Below are 16,643 nucleotides of genomic sequence, written 5' to 3'. Positions count from 1 at the left end.
GGGGGGGGGAAGAGGGCGATCTCTTTGGTAATAGCAGCGTCTAATCATCTTGTTATCCAATTTTTTTATTTTGAATTCAAACTCTGTCCCGAATATTTTTTGTGCGTTCGGTTACCCTTTTCTTTTTTGTATTTTGACTGTGGTGTTCGTGAGACAGACGAATCGCGTGTCTTGTACATTATTATCTCTCCCGTCATTTTCGCCGGACGGAAAACATTTTTTGGGAAGAGTCAAGAAGTCACAGGATCCAAAGTCCTGTGTGTTTGTTTTTTTCCCGAAAAGAAAGAGAAAGAAAGAAACGGTAAAATTTACAAGGGAGAGAGAGAGAGAGAGGAAAGCGCGTGAGTCGCATAGAGCACGTGACGCCTTTGACATCCCTGAGCAGCAGAAGAGAATATTTCCGTCCAGGGTCTCCTCCTTTTCATTCCACAAGTCACGCAGCGAAAGTTGTTCTCTCTCGCCTAAGCGCAGATGCCAAAAGAGAGAGAAAGAAAACTGTTGTAAAATGTACCAACGAAAAAAAGGACGGATGGAAAACACACACGAAAGAAAAGGAAGAAGCTGCTGGTCGGCTTGGCTGCAGATATGCTTTGCACGCGGGTATTTCGCTCCCGTTCCTTTTTTTTTTTCTTTTTTTAGGAGCCAGAAAAATCCTTCCCTCCCGCCGTCGTCGTATATATACTCGTTTGAAAAAGAAGAGTATATTATAACAAGCGAAAGAAGAAACGACGAATACCGGCGCTCACGAAGCTATTAATAGGTTTCCTTCAGAAAGTCCTCGACGTTCCGTTATGTTTCTACTGGGCAAACCGAAAGATCCTACAGTCGTAGAGTATGCGCTAAACTTTCACGTGATGCCTCCCATCGGGACTGGGGGTATCGAAATCAATGTATAACCAGCTCTCATATACATATGCCAAATTCGAAAGGGAGGCGAGAGGGGGGGGGGGGGGAGGGCAGAGACTTCACCCAACTATTCGAAATATCCGCAGCCGTGTCGTCCGCGGTGCGGTGCGCCTGCGCTCACGCCGATGTGCGTCAGCCGCGCCTCATTATCAAAACTTTACGGTTCAATAGACGGAGAAACATGTGAGAGATGGACATTTGCGCTGGCTGTGTGACGCTATTGAATTGAATACATTTTTTCTCTTCTCGCATCGCCCACCAGTTCCAGGTAAAAGTCGTCAATAAAAGGACGAACCCCAGCGCCAAATTCGCGCTGACAGATGATCATATCGAACGTGAGTGTGGTGGTGGTGGTGGCGGAAACAAGGTTGTTGCGCAATCCGCGCAGAACCGCTGCCGGACAATCACATAATTATAATAAACTGGGCGTATGGAATCAAAGCCAGCACACATGCCCGTCGACCGTGAGTGCATTAAATATACACACGCGCATCGCAGCTTTTTCAGCGTTCAACAACTTTTTTTTTTCTTTTTTGTTTGGGGGGCCCTTTTGTTTGTGTAGTTTGTCCACAAGGATATTTTGGTTTGGTGGTAGCCTTAAATGGAATCGCTCGGCGTGAGCGCGCGCGCAGCCGTGAGTGGGACAGACCCGAGCAACAAGAGGCTATACGGCGACAGGGAGAAATTGCGTTCACCGTGTCTAGGTCAATTCCTATCTGGCAAGGAGGCCTTTAAGAGTCTCCAACATAGCGGTCTATAAGATGTACAACGTCACAGACGTAGCTATAGAACTCTACTAGCGATTTAAAAAGGCTCCCATGCTGTTCGTTCGCAGTAACCTCATTTCTCTCTCTCTAGCCCGTACACACACACACACACACACACAAGTAGCGCAATTCCCGTTCGCCTTTTTTTTACTGTCTCTTCAAGATTTCCTTTTTCAATCGATCAGTTCTTTTTTCTTTCTTCATGACGACGCTCCTCTCTCGTTTCCAAGGTGATAAGCAACTACCAACTACTCGAAAGAAAGTAGTGTGTGTAGTAGAGTAGTAGCTATATAGGACTTGTCACGGTTTGACAGCCGTAAACAACGCAACGTCATCATCCAACTCACGTTCTTCTACCAGGGAGTAATAAGTAGGAAGGCGCTGGAAATCGGTTATGGGCGAACCACGGCAACTAACGGAATCGAAAGTAGGCCTCGCGGATAAACATAGATTTTTCAGGCCTCTCTTATTTTGGCACCACTAGAAGAAATTGGGGAAAAAAAAAAGAAGAAAACTGGTTAGGCAAATGTGAAGGGAAAAATCACCACGGGTCGACTTTGAACAGAGAACCATTCTCTCTCTCTCGTTTTTCTTTTTCTTTCATATTCGAGGCTGTCCTGTGTGTGACACTTGGGATAGGAAAACGAACGGTTAATCTTATTTCTCTCCTTTCTTTATCGACTCTTGGCTTGCACAAAAGAAAATAGGCAAGAAAAAGGGCCTGTCGTTTAATGAGAGTCAACCAGCGCCACCTATAGCAACTTGACATTCGCCGTCTAAAAATAGTTATTGGGAATTTTTCTGGAACAACGTCTGACGTGGAGAATAGTGTTTGTATGATTCAACAACATTGATTGATCGATAGTGAGTGTGCGGTGTTGGTTGCGCGGTCACTTGATAATAACGGTAAGGTTCATTTGCATAGCGGAAATGACTGCCGCTAGATGGCGTTGAGCTTTTGACAGGGCGCCAAAGCGTTGTGCGCCACTAGGGGCGGGCCTTGTTGCTTTTAGGAATGGCCGATGCTCATGGTAGCCAAAGCAGAGTGGAGAAGGGCCCTAGAGGGAAGAGTGTGTAGACTTGTCAGTTTGAAACGCATGGCCAACGTGACTGAAAGTGCCTCCAATGTCTCGTCACCGTCGTTTGTTCACTTTCCAATGACGTTGTGTCGTTGATATTGTCTTATTCTTCACAAAGCACGTCGTTTTTTAACACTGGTAGGGGAAATTCAACGCGAAAAGGATTATTACTAACTGATTGGTCTAAACAGACGTCAAGAATGCTCAGGCTCAACGGTAAGTCTCTTTTTTCCATCTCCCACCGAGTGAGTGTGTGTGTGTGTGTGTTCCCTCGTTTTTTCAGTGACGAAAAACTGCATGTGAGCCTCTTTGCAATGGCGCCCACGTGGTGACAATTTAGGCTCAGTCGATTTCGACATGTTTTCGACCTACTTTCGATCAAGCAGTTATCTGTCACTTTTTATTGAATACTCGTTGAAATGTGTGTTTCTTTCCTATCGTGGTGGGCAAATCCAGTTTCTATTTAGCCACAACACGTGGCCTTCGGATTGCAAACAAGTTGGGCCCCCCTCCATCAAATATCCAGGAACTCGTTTCATTAACTCTCTCCCATGAGAGATTGTAGTAGTACGTTTTCGATGTCAAAACCTTTTTTTATTTTATTTTTTCTCTTTTAAAAGGGGCGCGATAGCCCAACGTTTGTTTTCATTGGGGCAATTTCGACGACGTTGTGTGTGCTCGTAAGGATTCCAGTCATTTGCAACTGTCAAAAAACCAAAAAGTTTCTAGTGACAGATCGACCTTGGCGCGTTGCTTTGTTTGCGGGCAGAGAGAGAGAGAGAGAGAAAAGCACATTCGTCGTGACGTAACAGACAACTTGTGATGTGGGTCATTGCCTACCAATAGTAAAAAAAATTTAAAAGAACTTTTTCTTCGTACACGATGGCTGCTGGTTGGTTGGTGTTTCGCTTTCGAAAAAATTTCTCTTTGCTTTGGTGATTTGCACGGCTTTTGTTGTTGCTCCAATGCCCGAGGCGCATCTTCACTAGTCTACTCGATTTCGCTCTCAGACTCTCGTTCGGTTTGAAATTGAGAAGATTTTCTTAAGCCCAGTCACGATTCCCATAACCGAGACCGCTATGGGGGATTGGTGGGATTTAGAGAAGTGGAAGACAGGTTGACGTTTTGGAAGTCAAAAGGGGAGAGAGAGAGAGAAGAAAATGAGAGGTGGGTAAGAAAATGGTCGAATTATTTTTGGGTTGTGCTACTCTGAGCTCGAATTGGGCTCGAGTCCAGGTCGAAAGATGGTGGTGGTGGTGGCACATGCACCCGGGCTTGCAGAGAGTTGCTGCCGTTGTAAAAGCGATGTGTGTGGAAGACGATCCCGAACGTCAGTGACGTCATTTCGGTCAGTGAGCCTCGACCAAAGCGCTCTCGTGCGTCTCCATATTGCAACTGCTCGTCTTTTTTCTTTCAAGTAGAAGAAGCAGGCCAGCAGCTTTGTGTGTGTGTGTGTGTGTGTTGTTTTTCCTTCAAACAGACAGTGTAATTTGAGCGATCGTCATCCAATCTGACGTTTCCCCTCCGCACTGAAATGTCAAACAAGAGGTGGCGCTGTTGGCTGGATGAAAATCATAACGGTGACTTGAGTCGGGGCACTGGGAACACCAGCGCTCGCGCGCTTTCCAATATTTGTCTTACTCACGAAATTCCGCTCCTGGGAAATATTAAACCCAACAAAGTCTTGTTTTGATTACCGTTTTTTTCCCCCGTCTCCCAGTCTCAATTTCTCTCTACTTGTGCGCGCTCTGCTCTTTTCCATTTTCAGTTGCTTGGGCTTTTGGGCCATGATGGGGGGTCTCGCGACTGAAAATAGCCGAGCTCTGGTTCAGAGGTAGACAGTAAAACTTTGACAGGTTCCACTTCAATCCCCGACCGGGTTTCATTTATCAAATCACAGATGGCGTGTGTAACGTCACGAGGTGTACACGCGAGCGAGATGGATATCTTTGTTTTTATCTCCCTTGTGCTTGTTATTGTTATTATGACTTGATCATCTCGAGAGCTGCTCTGTCCTATCTGCAATTTTATGAATCTTTTTTTGTTTTCTGTCATCCAATTTAGATCGAGAGAGACGCCGTTCGACGGAAGATGTGGAACATTCATCGTCGGACGGCGAAGATTACGGCGCAATGGATTCTGTCATGTCTGGGGGCGAAGAGACTTCCGAAGCTGGGCCAGCGGGAGCCAGCGGCTCTGGTTCACGGGGCAGTATCCATCATCACCGTTCCAGGCAACAGGCAGCTGCTGATAAGCGTCGACGAGGCAATCTTCCTAAAGAGTCAGTCCGGTTGCTCAAGAAATGGCTCTACGATCATCGCTACAATGCCTATCCCAGCGATAATGAAAAAGCTATTCTTGCCAAAGAAGCCGGACTCACCGTGCTCCAAGTAAGTTTCTTTTTATATAACACATGTGTGTCTGCCATTGAACTGATTTTTTTATTTTTGACACATTGCAGGTCTGTAATTGGTTCATTAACGCTCGGAGACGAGTCTTGCCTGAATTGATCCGTCGTGAAGGCAACGACCCTCAGCGCTATACCATTTCTCGGCGAGGGAAAAAACAAGGTGGAAGTCCAACTAAGCGACCGCCGACCTCGTCGAGTTGGTCGGAGCAGGAGAACGAAAACGAACAGGAAGTGGAATCTCACAGCAGGGAGCAGCACGGCAGCGACGGTGTGGCTTCAGTCGGTCAGAGTAGTAGCGGCGGCGGAGCAGGTGGCGATTGGTCACCCGAGTCACAGAGCTGTGGCGACCACGACTACTTTGAAGATCACCCGTCCAGTGGATTCGGAGTCGAATTAGAGGTAGAGAACGCCGAGCTGGAAACACATCATCATCATCACCACCCGTCCCACACAGCCAGTGCCAAACGTAAATACCGACATTTAAATTGCCTGTCTGTTTTCATCGTTACAAAATGTTGTTGTTAACAGGACGATCGGGGCAGACCATACATCCAACGTCACCTACACCTTGTTCTTCGCCAGCCGTTGTTTGTCCTTGTGGTTGCGGTGACGAAGAAGTGGAACACCGTGAAAACTACGTAGTCAGAAAAGCTCAAACTCAAATGGTAAACACACACACACCTATATTTTCAAAATTTCGTTTGGCTTGAAGCATTCCGCTAATTTGTTTTTCGTTGGTCACAGGAATCTCTCTGCGAAATATCGCGCTGGTTCCGTGAAGAGCAGAAACAGTCGAATAAGAAACGAGATGACGGCGAAGAGACGATGGAAGAAGAGGATGACGAGAAACAGTTTTGCACTCGAACCGAAAGTTGCGCCGATTCGTCCACTTCAAGTTCTCGAGACACCTGGACGCCTGTCCATGTCGAGCCGACCTACGGACCTTGCCAACGCTGTTACCCGCGCAACCTGAAATTCGCTCCTCACAGCAGCAACCACGTCACTCCACCGCCAACGCCTCCCGACGAGAGAGACAAGTTTGAATGTCTTTACTTGCTGGTCGATACGGCCATTAGCCGCATGGAGCGAGAGCGAGGTAGGCCGTGGAAGTAGAAACAAAAGAAAGGAAATTCTAGGAGCAGCATTCAACAGTAGTAGTACAAAATCAGAAGAAAACAAATCAGATGGAAAAGTCAAGTAACGCTCTATTCTCCGGTTCCGAGTCTCCATGACATTTGTCGCGACATCCTACAACCGATAAGTACAACTCGATTAAGAGAAAAAGAAATAACACACACGCCGACAGAGAAATAAGGAAAAGAGACGCACATGTAAGGCCATTTTGAATTTTTCCCAACCGAGCGGTTCGCGTCGGATTAAAAAAAAAGTAGTCCAAATTCGTTTTTTTATGTTTTAAATCACCATTTCCCCGTGTTACTTCTTCATCTCTTTTTGCATTTAGAATTCAGTCGACAAGTTTATTTTAAATAGCACAAATCGCACGCACGGCTCTTGAGGCGCAGTCTCGAGCAAGTCCTCTGGTCGCGAGAGAGGCCATCTCCCTAAATGTGTTTCCCCACTCCTGCAATCGGTCCGTGTCCTTGATTTTTTTTTCTGTCCCGAGTTCCAGTATCCAAGTTTTCCCCACCTAAAACACAGAACTTTTTTTGCGTCTGAGGTTCTCAGATTGAGTTGTAGTAAATTGCGTAATGGTATATAGAGTTACTTTCAGGTCGTTAATTCTTATGGCTGGTTGACAGCCGAAGAAAAATGGATAATATCGTCCGAGCGTTCTTTCTACAAAATATGCGCAGTTACTTAGAAATAATTCGTCGTTTAAAACATAATTTAGTGCCATTCTTTTTGTGTTACACAAGATTTTTTTTTCGTCCCTGTAGAAAATTCATAGAGAGAAAACCACACACCGAGCTGGCCCATCATTTTGTTGTCTTTCGAGACACATAATCTATCATTTCGTTGGAGTTATCATAAAATCCTATGTCTTGTGCGTTGGTACGAATGTGGATGAGGGGGGGTGATGGGAATTAGATTTGTGGCGACACTTTTGCTCAACTCAAATCGAAAAAAAAGAAAGAAAGAAATTCAAGAAAACTAAGCGAGAGAGAGCTTTTGTATACGTGTAGGCTCGGAGAAACCGGTAGAGCGGATGAAGAGAGCGAATCCGAAAAAAAAGCCAAATTTTTGCGCGCACTTTTTTTTTTTCATTATTATTATTATTATTTGTTGAATTTACCTTGTGTGCCTTAATCACCTAGAGAAAAAATTATTTGGTGTATTCATGTATCTCTCTCTCAGCTTCTTCTTAAACGATCCTCTACTATCGTCTCCCGTTGATATGTTGCCTTTTCTCTGTCTCGCTGTTTGTATGGCAGTTGCGCCAAACTCCAGCCCCACCTCCTCCCTCTCCTCGGATAAAAACAAAATTAATTCTGAGTTTAGTGCGTGTTATATATAACCTTTTGTGTGCGTGTGTGTGTTGCCCGCCAGCCCTCCTCTCAGCAAAAAAATGCATCAACTCAGATTTAAAAAAGAGAAACATAGTCCTGGAACTGACGCATCCAGAGAAAATCTGTCAATATATTTTTAGTACGCGGAAAGAAACACAATGGAACTGTTTCGTCTTTTTACTCCTCTTCGAAATAACGGTTTTATTTTTAGAATCACAGTTTTCCGGATTACACAAACCAAGGATGGATGGATTATAATCTAAGCCAAAATAGTAAGGTAAAAATTATGTGCTAACGACGGTACAAAATATCCTGGCAATCACGTCAACTTTTACAAACCGACTTTTAGGCCACTACGAATCACCCCCTTCACTCCCTGCCGGATAATTTGATTTGAAAAGGTAGTATATAGTACGTAGAAAAACATAGACACTATTAAGCAAGATAAGAATTAGAATAAAATTCATTCTTCTTGATTCCCTCCATTACCCAAGTTGTCATCTCCCCCCCTTTTTACCACCCTTCACGAATCAAATGGAAAAGGAAGAAAGGAAAACATAAATTGTAAGACAAAGTACAAAGTTTTCAAGAGATTGTAAGCAAGCGTAAACTAAATAGGTTCGATTAATTCGGCGATAACACGGTCCATGTCGCCATTGTGGCGTATCAAGAGCGTAGCATTGAGGCCATGATCCAAGAAACCCATTTCGAAAAGTTTCTGTTCTTTGGAAGCCATTTCTATGCGATAGGCCGGTTGTGTTCGGACTGGACTACTTCTGGGCTGCGGGCTGACCGCGGCAGCTTGTGAAGCAACTCCCTGAAAAAACATTGACATTAATTTTCTTTAGCATATCACACTTTAATTTATGAATAATAATCATACAGGAACGAAAGTGTCGGCCAAGTTTCCAATGGCAGTTTTTGCTGCATTATATCTGGAAAAAGAAAAAAAAAAAGTAAGTATACGGAAATTTCAAATGCGTATGAAATAGTAGAAATAATAAAGATCAAATACGTCTGAGCAGCTACGGTAAGGGTCTCATCCCAAAGAGACTCGGGAATATTATCTACACGATAATTTGAATCTCGCTGGTAATGCTTGGGTGGTCGAGAAACTTTTGGAATCTGTTGTGGCTGCTGCTGCTGTTCTTGCTGTTTCTGTGGCTGTTGTTCCGACTCAACCATTGGACAGTGACTATATGGCTTGCGATCGCGCAGAAACTCTGAAGGCAGCGGCTGGCTGTGTACTATTTCTTGACGATTGATTTTTTCGACCTCTACAAACCAACAAATTAAGAGACTTGATTGGTGAAATAATTGTAAAGATTGCACCAACCATCTGATGGTACGCAATACGGGGCTCGTTCTCGTTCGATCTCTAAGATAGGTTCAACTACAGGTTCCAATGCTACAGCGCCTTCGGTAGAACACGACGACATGTAACCGTCCAAAACAGTCGAGTTAGTCGATGATGTCATTGTGGACATTGAGAGCGACATTTTTTTAAGCTCCAATGCCGGATAGAGAGTGCCACTTGTTTGGGAAATGGTGGTATTATCAACTGACATTTGTTTGCAATCTGAAAAAAAAAGTAGAATTAATCAACTATTTTCTCTAAATAGCACAGCTCAAAACAACATTGAAAATGAAATTACCTTTAAACTCGACCTTGGTTTCGGTTTCAAAGTCATCGCTGCTGCTACTGCTGTCATCGTAATCTGATATTAAAGGAGACATGTCTCTTGGCACTGCATAAATCGGAAAAATAAGCTTAATTTTTAGAAAATTTTCGAAGCAATATCAAATTAATTACATCGAGCATATTCAGAGACAGGATTGACGTTCGGGGGCATTGAAATGACTTCGAACTCGCTATCTGAAGGACTGAATACTTCGCTGGTTTGGGAGACAGGACTTTCTTGATTTTGAAGTTTCTGCTCAAGCGAATTTTCAGCACTGGCCATTTGTGAATTTTCATCTTTTTCTGAACTGCACAACTGGAATTCTTGTGATTGTTCTTCAATATTGGAAGTTTCTGCTGGTCCATCTAATAGTTCCTGCCTGTCCAAATTTAACAATTTTGTTAAATGAACAAGTAGTTCTTTGTTACACAAAGTAGGATCGGTAGTTTCAGCTGAATTAGCAACATCTGTGGTATCAGAAAAATCTGCTGTTTGAACCAAAATTTTTGAAGGACTTGATTTTCTGGGTGGTATAGGTGGTGCAACCTTTGGTGTTTCATAGTTCTGAGCAGATATAAGTTTATTTGGTGTAGTCTCCAGCATATTTTTCTCGTTGTCAGTGTCTGACTCGCTTACGTTTTTCTGCAATTTGTTGCTTTTCTTGATTTCTTGCTGAATTCTTTTCATTCTCTTTTTTTTCTCTTCTTTCGCTTTTAAATTTTGAGATCCACAAAGAGCAGCTAGTTTTTCACTGCATTTATTTAGCTCTTTGCAACTACACTCATCAGCTGTAATTGGCTCATGAAAGGACCGTAGAGAAGATTTCAAATCTTCATGGAACTGATCAAGCATGATCCTCATACTGTAAGCAACTTTAGCGTGAACTTCTGCACATATTTCTGTTTTCATCTATAAAATACAAGTGTTGTAATCTAAGATTTCTCTGTTATATATATTAATAGATTATTTGAAAAATCAAACTTACCTTTGTGAATAATGTAATAGCCCATGAGGGAATGCTGTCATCCGCCATCTCGTATTGTTCTAATGTTACCTCTTCGTTCTTTGTGGAATCCATTGGTGCTTTTAATATGTGAAATTTGCAATGGCCACACAAAAGTCAAATCAAACCAGGATAATGGATTTCTTTGTTTGGAAAAAAATTATCTAGAAACAAGAGATAGATGTTTAAGATAACTGAGTCACAACGTATTAACGTTGTGACGATTATCTTCCTTGTTCTTTACCTTTTAGGTTATTGCGTAGTACCGACGTACGAAAACAAAAACACCGTGGAGATAGAGAGTGTTTTCCGTCAAGCAAAACCTGCAGTGCCAGGATATCGCTCTGCGGCTCTGGTGAGTCAGAACATGGTGTATTAGTATGGTCATGGTGTATTAGTATGGTGGGGGAACTTTTGTTGGAATCGGCTATCTCGAATGAAGCCAGTTTCCGGACAAGAGGCGGAGCTTAGTGCAAAAGTAAAAATTCTTAACAGCCAATTGCAGGGCTGGTCACCAATTGTCGGTGCCCTCTATGAACCGAAATACTAATCTTTTGTAAAATAATTCGTCTGTAAAATAGTATATATATTTAACATTTTCAAGTGCAAATATCAACCGATTGTCTTAGTGGTTAGCGTCTCGAGCTACGACTGCTGGGTAGAAAGGTTCGAATCCTATTTACGTCATTTATTCTTTTTCATATTTGTTGTCTTTTCATTTTGAAAAAATTTAGGCTGGAAAAATAATACTTAATTACTGTTATTGACTCATTTTTTACGATTTTATAGCTTTATAAGTACATAAGCAAAGTGCAATCGGACTTAGAAAATTTTCAAACCGTTTATAGCTCATAGTTCTCCCGATTGTCCACCAGGCAGCGCTGATCATTGGTGACCACTGGCTTCAGCCGAGATAGCCGATTCCAACCATAAGTTCCCCCACCATACTAATACACCATGGTATGGTGGGGGAACTTTTGTTGGAATCGGCTATCTCGAATGAAGCCAGTTTCCGGACAAGAGGCGGAGCTTAGTGCAAAAGTAAAAATTCTTAACAGCCAATTGCAGGGCTGGTCACCAATTGTCGGTGCCCTCTATGAACCGAAATACTAATCTTTTGTAAAATAATTCGTCTGTAAAATAGTATATATATTTAACATTTTCAAGTGCAAATATCAACCGGTTGTCTTAGTGGTTAGCGTCTCGAGCTACGACTGCTGGGTAGAAAGGTTCGAATCCTATTTACGTCATTTATTCTTTTTCATATTTGTTGTCTTTTCATTTTGAAAAAATTTAGGCTGGAAAAATAATACTTAATTACTGTTATTGACTCATTTTTTACGATTTTATAGCTTTATAAGTACATAAGCAAAGTGCAATCGGACTTAGAAAATTTTCAAACCGTTTATAGCTCATAGTTTTCCCGATTGTCCACCAGGCAGCGCTGATCATTGGTGACCACTGGCTTCAGCCGAGATAGCCGATTCCAACCATAAGTTCCCCCACCATACTAATACACCATGGTCAGAATGCCAAGCGATGCCAAGGCTGGCCAAGGTTTGTTGGGTAACTGGGATAACATGCGCCAATCAGAGCCTCTGGAGTGTATAGAGTGTGTTCAGGGATTGAGCTATTGAGAATTGAGCCCAAGTAGTGTTGGTGGGGGATGTGGAGGGAGGGGGGGAGTTTTTGAAATCCAACTTTGTGTGATACGTACCTGATGGCTGATACTGATTTTGATTTGTCATTTGTGTTCTGTTCCTGTTCCATATCAGTCGTCCGCGCCGTTAAGCGGTTAAGCCAACACTCGCTTCACTTCATTGCAGTGTTGGCAGTAGAGGAGCACGTGTGTATTCTTCTTGTTTTAGGCATCTGTGTTGTGTGTGGTCGGTCTCCATAGAATTGACGATGAAAAATTTGTTTATAACGGGATTTAGATTTTTGGCTTGTCCACTCCACTGACAGCTGGGTTTTGGAGGCCATGGCTAGTTAATAGGATAAAAGTGTTCCAGATTGGAAAATGGTAATATGTTATTGTTTCCTTCTTAAAATTATGTGCTTTCATGATTAAAATAAAGAAGGTTCTGTTGATTTTTGATCACATTGAAGTAAGGTTTTATTTTTATCTTACAAATTCCTTCAAGGTTTACAGCAAACACACATTTGAACAGTTGTTGGATAAAATTTTGTTCACCGTGTCTAAATATTTTCTTAGTGTTTTGCATTTCATTTAATTTGTTTGTACCTGTCTTAATTTTATAATTTATTTTTGTCATATGACTCAAAACAACCAAGTGATGTTTTTAGCTGTTTGGTGTTGCAATTGATGGATTCATACATAAAATTCGACGATTTCCAAAAAAGGACTCCTATTGAATTTGGCGGATTGTTTTCCTTTTTCATATGCGTTATGTCATTGAAGTAATCGTGTAATAATATAACCTTTTGGGATTAATTCAATATATTTGGAAAACGAATCGATCAGGCTTCATTTCAACTGAACAAGTTTATTACCAAGAGAAGAAGAGCTTTAATGAGTAAAAAAACAAACAAAAAAGACATTTCAGGTTCCTAAATCCGTAAACTATTATATTTTCAACGAAACCGACGCTTTACACCCTTTTCATATCGCTCAAGGGAAAGTCCTGAAATCCCCCACCAGGTGCCACTGCAGTTTTATAACAACAATGGCTGCCATGGTTAGTGCACGGTTAGCTGTCTTTCACGTTTCGATGCAGTACTTAAAAGTGAACTATTAAGCATTTAAAAATTTTTTTGAAGCAGCGTGATGTGTGGTAAAGCAGATTAAGTGTGTATCCAACATTATAGGTATTCTGCTTAGTTGATTTAACAATTTGTATTTTTTTATTTCCTCAACTTGCAATCTCACACTTATCAATTCTTTTGATGTCTGATTTTTTGAAACAGTGAAATCCATGTGAAAGGAAAATAGCATTATCCAGGCTCTTCTTCAATTGCAAACAAAGAGAATTAAGATTGAAACAAACGCAAAGTATCCAACTGAAATTCTCTTCATATTCATGGTGTAAGTTTTACCATGTTTTACTAAGTTGTAGTACTGTAAAGTTTATACTAATTCCTTTTACTTCTTATTTTGATCATGATCAGAATTTTGGAAAATATTCTTTCCAGAGAATAATACCTTAAAAGAAAGAACTGTGGTTGTGATAATGTAGCAGTATTGTGTGAGTATTAGGTTTATGATTACCCATTTTTGTTTGTTATGATTGTTTCTTATTTTAGTATAAGTCTCAATTTTGCTAGAGCAGGGATCCTTTTCATTTTTCTGTTTAAAATTTAAAACATCGTTCTCTTGTTTACAAGGCTAGACGATGGCTTAGATCGTTTTTCATCAGTCAGAAAAAAACAATATGTTCACCGTTTCAGTTACTTTTACTATACGCAATTCTAAAGACATTTATCGGCAGTTAACGTTAGATAATTTTGTGTACTGACCGTAAGCCACAAAGCTCACTTGTTAGACTTTGGTAATTTGCTTGTCTACTTTCGGATTTAAAAGGAGTTATACTTCATTTAGTACTTATTAGACGCCCAAAAGAACCAACAGCCGAAGATCGGAAATTCGGCCAAATTCGTGATTTTTCCTGAACTATATAGGATATGGCATAAGACAACAATTAGTGCATATTTGCTGATTTGATTCAATATTTTTGAAGTGCTCTCCATTGTTTTTTGTTGACTTGTTTCTCTACGCCTCATAATAGCATCATGTTTGTTATTGATTATGATTGTTCTTGTTATTGATCAAATCCTACTTAAATCTTCTTTTTAGGTGGATCTGTCGCCGCCATTCCATAAACTGGCACATTGGGATGGTGAAACTGAGGAGAAAACGCTGAAATTCAAGATAATTATGTTGATGTAGATAAATTAAAAGTGTATATCTGGACTCCCTTCTTTTCTGTGGCCCCGTTTCCCTAACTAACCACTAACCAACGCCCGCCGGTGGTCACTCACCCGCTGTGAAACCAGGAGGAGGGGAGGGCTCTGGTCGAACGGGGACTTGGAAGGCGCATGATCCGACGAAAACTTTTAGAGGGTCATGAGTCTAACCCGGAAGCCTAGTATGACTATTCGCTCCCCAGTAAAACTTGCCTCGCACTCTTCTCTCCTCTTCCATTTCCAGGTAATCTCCCTGGATCTACGCCGACACTGCATGTGTGAGTTTTGGCAAGCAATCCGCCACCCAATTTGACAAAAAGTGATAGTTTGTTTTCACGGAAATTGCGTCAGACGGTTAAAAAATTTCTAGTTCAACAGTCTCATGTAGAAATTTTCATCTAGTCTACTGGTGCAAATTGCTATTCTTAAAGCTTGATTATTTAGGAGATGTGTTAAAAGCAATTGTGGGTAGCTAAAAAATTGAACTAACTTTTTCTGAATATTTTGGTTTTAGATCGCTGTTGTTTTTAGATTTTCTTGTGATGTATCTTCAAAATATTCTGAAAAAGCAATTTAGTTCAATTTATTGGCTACTCTCAATTTTTTAATACATCACCGAATTAACCAAGCTTAAAGAATCGCAATTTGCACCAGTAGACTAGATGCAAATTTTTACATGAGACTGTTGAACTAGAAATTTGTTAACCGTCTGACGCAATTTCCGTGAAAACAAACTTATCATTTTTTGTCAAATTGGGTGGCGGATTGCTTGCTAAAAAGCCTCGCACAAAAAAAATTCTCTTGAACCGGACGCTCTGTTTAATGGATTGTTTATTTTGTAAGTGTTCCAGAATAAATATAGTTTACAAAATTTATATACAATGACAGTTTATTAATTTAAATATATAGATGATTATAAATTTACAACAATTGTGTGGACTGGATGTTGGAGATTGTGGGGTTTGATGAATGGATGTAAGTGGATGTGGGATTTGATGAAGGTGTTTATGGGGTTTGAGGAATGTATGTGTAAGTGGGGAAGGTTATAAGGTTAACAACAGATTTTATCACTAAGTATTGCATATTCATTAAGAATATACCTCACTTCTTTTAACAAATGATAATCAAATATCCCACCCCAACTTTCTCCTCATTCCCCAATCACGGACATATTTATTATTTGTTTGACATAAACCTCCCCGTATTACTTTTTTGTTCCTTCTCAATATATAAAAAGTGAACTGCATAGACACAAATAGCAATGAAACACAATACTGGATGTATCATAAAACCAGCACCTTGGATGCACAAGGAACAGCAACTTGATGCAGATTTCTTTCTAATTCCCCACCATAGGCTCCAACAACACGCCACATTGGACAGCAATACCACTGCTAAGTAAACATGAACCTATAACCAAAGTAAAGTTAATCTTCAGCATCATTGGAAACGCTGTATGACATTAAAAAATATGCTACATTAAATCACTTCAAATATTCAACCCAAATATTATATGGCAACATTATCTTTTACCTAATGTTGAAAGTTAAATTAATAAATTTACATGAAACCAGATGACTCATTTAAGATTTAAATACAAATTAATTTAAACTTTAAAGAATACTCTACAGTGGAACAAATAAACAAAACTTCTTTAGGTATCTGCCTTTCTTGCTTACTACAAACACCTCTTTAAAAAATCCATAACAGAACACATGACTAAAAAAAATAGCTGTTGACTTGACGAAATCCCAAAATGTTAAAACTAACCAATGGCTTAATCACATTTTAACTGTAAAATCTAAACTGGATAAGATTGTCACCTTCAAATAGTGTATGTGTTCATGATGTTCACAGCAAAGGTAAATGTGACTTCCATGCAGCGTGCACAATTGGATGGAATTCCTAGATTCGATGGCTGAAGTTCCTGTTATTAAAAGGTGCCTGCAATCAAACATTACAAATGTTATGATCCAAATGTATTTCTATTAGTTTATTGTTAATGTTACCATTCTTAACATTGTAGAAGTAGAATGTTACTCAGCTTCTCAAATTGGTGGACATTATGGTCTCCAAGTCTTAAAGCATCAAAATTCATCTTGGCCTACAGATATAGAATTACATTTAACACTTTCAGGCACTACTGCACGTGAAAAGAATTTAATCGAATCAATACCAAAAATAAATAAATAGCAAGATCACCAACCGCCAATCCGAACCAACTAAAACCCATCACAAATTCTATAAAAATGCCTAACAAATAGCAATCAAGCTAATGAATAAGCTAACATCAAAACCCCAAACAAATAAAAATGGCGACTCTTCCTCTCAGAAGTCACGATTCAGCTGACAAAAAACCAAGAAAAAGGTAGGGGCTAAAGGGCTAGCAGCAGCCTAGCCTACG

At 40.7% G+C, this 16,643-nt stretch overlaps 2 protein-coding genes and 3 long non-coding RNA genes across 9 annotated transcripts in view; 3 read left to right on the top strand and 2 right to left on the bottom strand.

The window, feature by feature from the left end:
- The first annotated feature begins 2,690 nt into the window (after positions 1-2,690).
- LOC124328741 (iroquois-class homeodomain protein IRX-5-like) lies at positions 2,691-8,180 on the top strand. Of its 3 annotated transcripts, none has more exons than XM_046787574.1 (5): positions 2,691-2,968; positions 4,817-5,142; positions 5,214-5,628; positions 5,691-5,827; positions 5,907-8,180. In XM_046787574.1, exons 1-5 carry the CDS (start codon positions 2,953-2,955, stop codon positions 6,273-6,275), a joined length of 1,263 nt encoding a protein of 420 aa, XP_046643530.1. In that variant the 5' UTR covers positions 2,691-2,952; the 3' UTR covers positions 6,276-8,180. The 3 variants fall into 3 exon arrangements, with proteins under 3 accessions (XP_046643530.1, XP_046643528.1, XP_046643529.1); XM_046787572.1 differs by lacking the exon at positions 2,691-2,968 and adding an exon at positions 4,039-4,332; XM_046787573.1 differs by lacking the exon at positions 2,691-2,968 and adding an exon at positions 4,638-4,674.
- LOC124328731 lies at positions 7,815-10,681 on the bottom strand. Of its 2 annotated transcripts, none has more exons than XM_046787558.1 (8): positions 10,560-10,681; positions 10,298-10,479; positions 9,444-10,221; positions 9,286-9,378; positions 8,967-9,209; positions 8,646-8,907; positions 8,514-8,565; positions 7,815-8,447 (listed from the first exon to the last, which is right to left on the bottom strand). In XM_046787558.1, the coding sequence occupies exons 2-8, from the start codon at positions 10,388-10,390 to the stop codon at positions 8,241-8,243; spliced, it is 1,728 nt and encodes a 575-aa protein (XP_046643514.1). In that variant the 5' UTR covers positions 10,391-10,479; positions 10,560-10,681; the 3' UTR covers positions 7,815-8,240. The 2 variants fall into 2 exon arrangements, with proteins under 2 accessions (XP_046643514.1, XP_046643515.1); XM_046787559.1 differs by lacking the exon at positions 10,560-10,681 and having other exon boundaries at positions 9,444-9,876; positions 9,949-10,221; positions 10,298-10,553.
- Positions 10,682-12,058: 1,377 nt separating this feature from the next.
- LOC124328800 lies at positions 12,059-14,353 on the top strand. 2 transcript variants are annotated; one of them, XR_006916485.1, is made up of 5 exons: positions 12,059-12,338; positions 12,460-13,144; positions 13,244-13,361; positions 13,445-13,521; positions 14,130-14,353. It is a non-coding gene; the product is annotated as an uncharacterized LOC124328800 (long non-coding RNA). The 2 variants fall into 2 exon arrangements; XR_006916484.1 differs by having other exon boundaries at positions 12,059-13,144.
- Positions 14,354-15,116: 763 nt separating this feature from the next.
- Positions 15,117-16,642, bottom strand: LOC124328789. Its single transcript, XR_006916471.1, has 4 exons — positions 16,416-16,642; positions 16,249-16,337; positions 16,063-16,183; positions 15,117-15,649 (listed from the first exon to the last, which is right to left on the bottom strand). It is a non-coding gene; the product is annotated as an uncharacterized LOC124328789 (long non-coding RNA).
- LOC124328801 overlaps positions 15,448-16,643 on the top strand; it is a 72,025-nt gene continuing 70,829 nt past the window's right edge. Inside the window, exon 1 of the long non-coding RNA XR_006916486.1 lies at positions 15,448-15,519. This is a non-coding gene — a long non-coding RNA (uncharacterized LOC124328801). The remainder of the gene's footprint in view (positions 15,520-16,643) is intronic.

Source organism: Daphnia pulicaria, chromosome 3 (genome assembly GCF_021234035.1).
Source record: "Daphnia pulicaria isolate SC F1-1A chromosome 3, SC_F0-13Bv2, whole genome shotgun sequence".
NCBI lineage: Eukaryota > Metazoa > Arthropoda > Branchiopoda > Diplostraca > Daphniidae > Daphnia > Daphnia pulicaria.
This window is presented reverse-complemented; position numbering and strand designations above follow the sequence as displayed.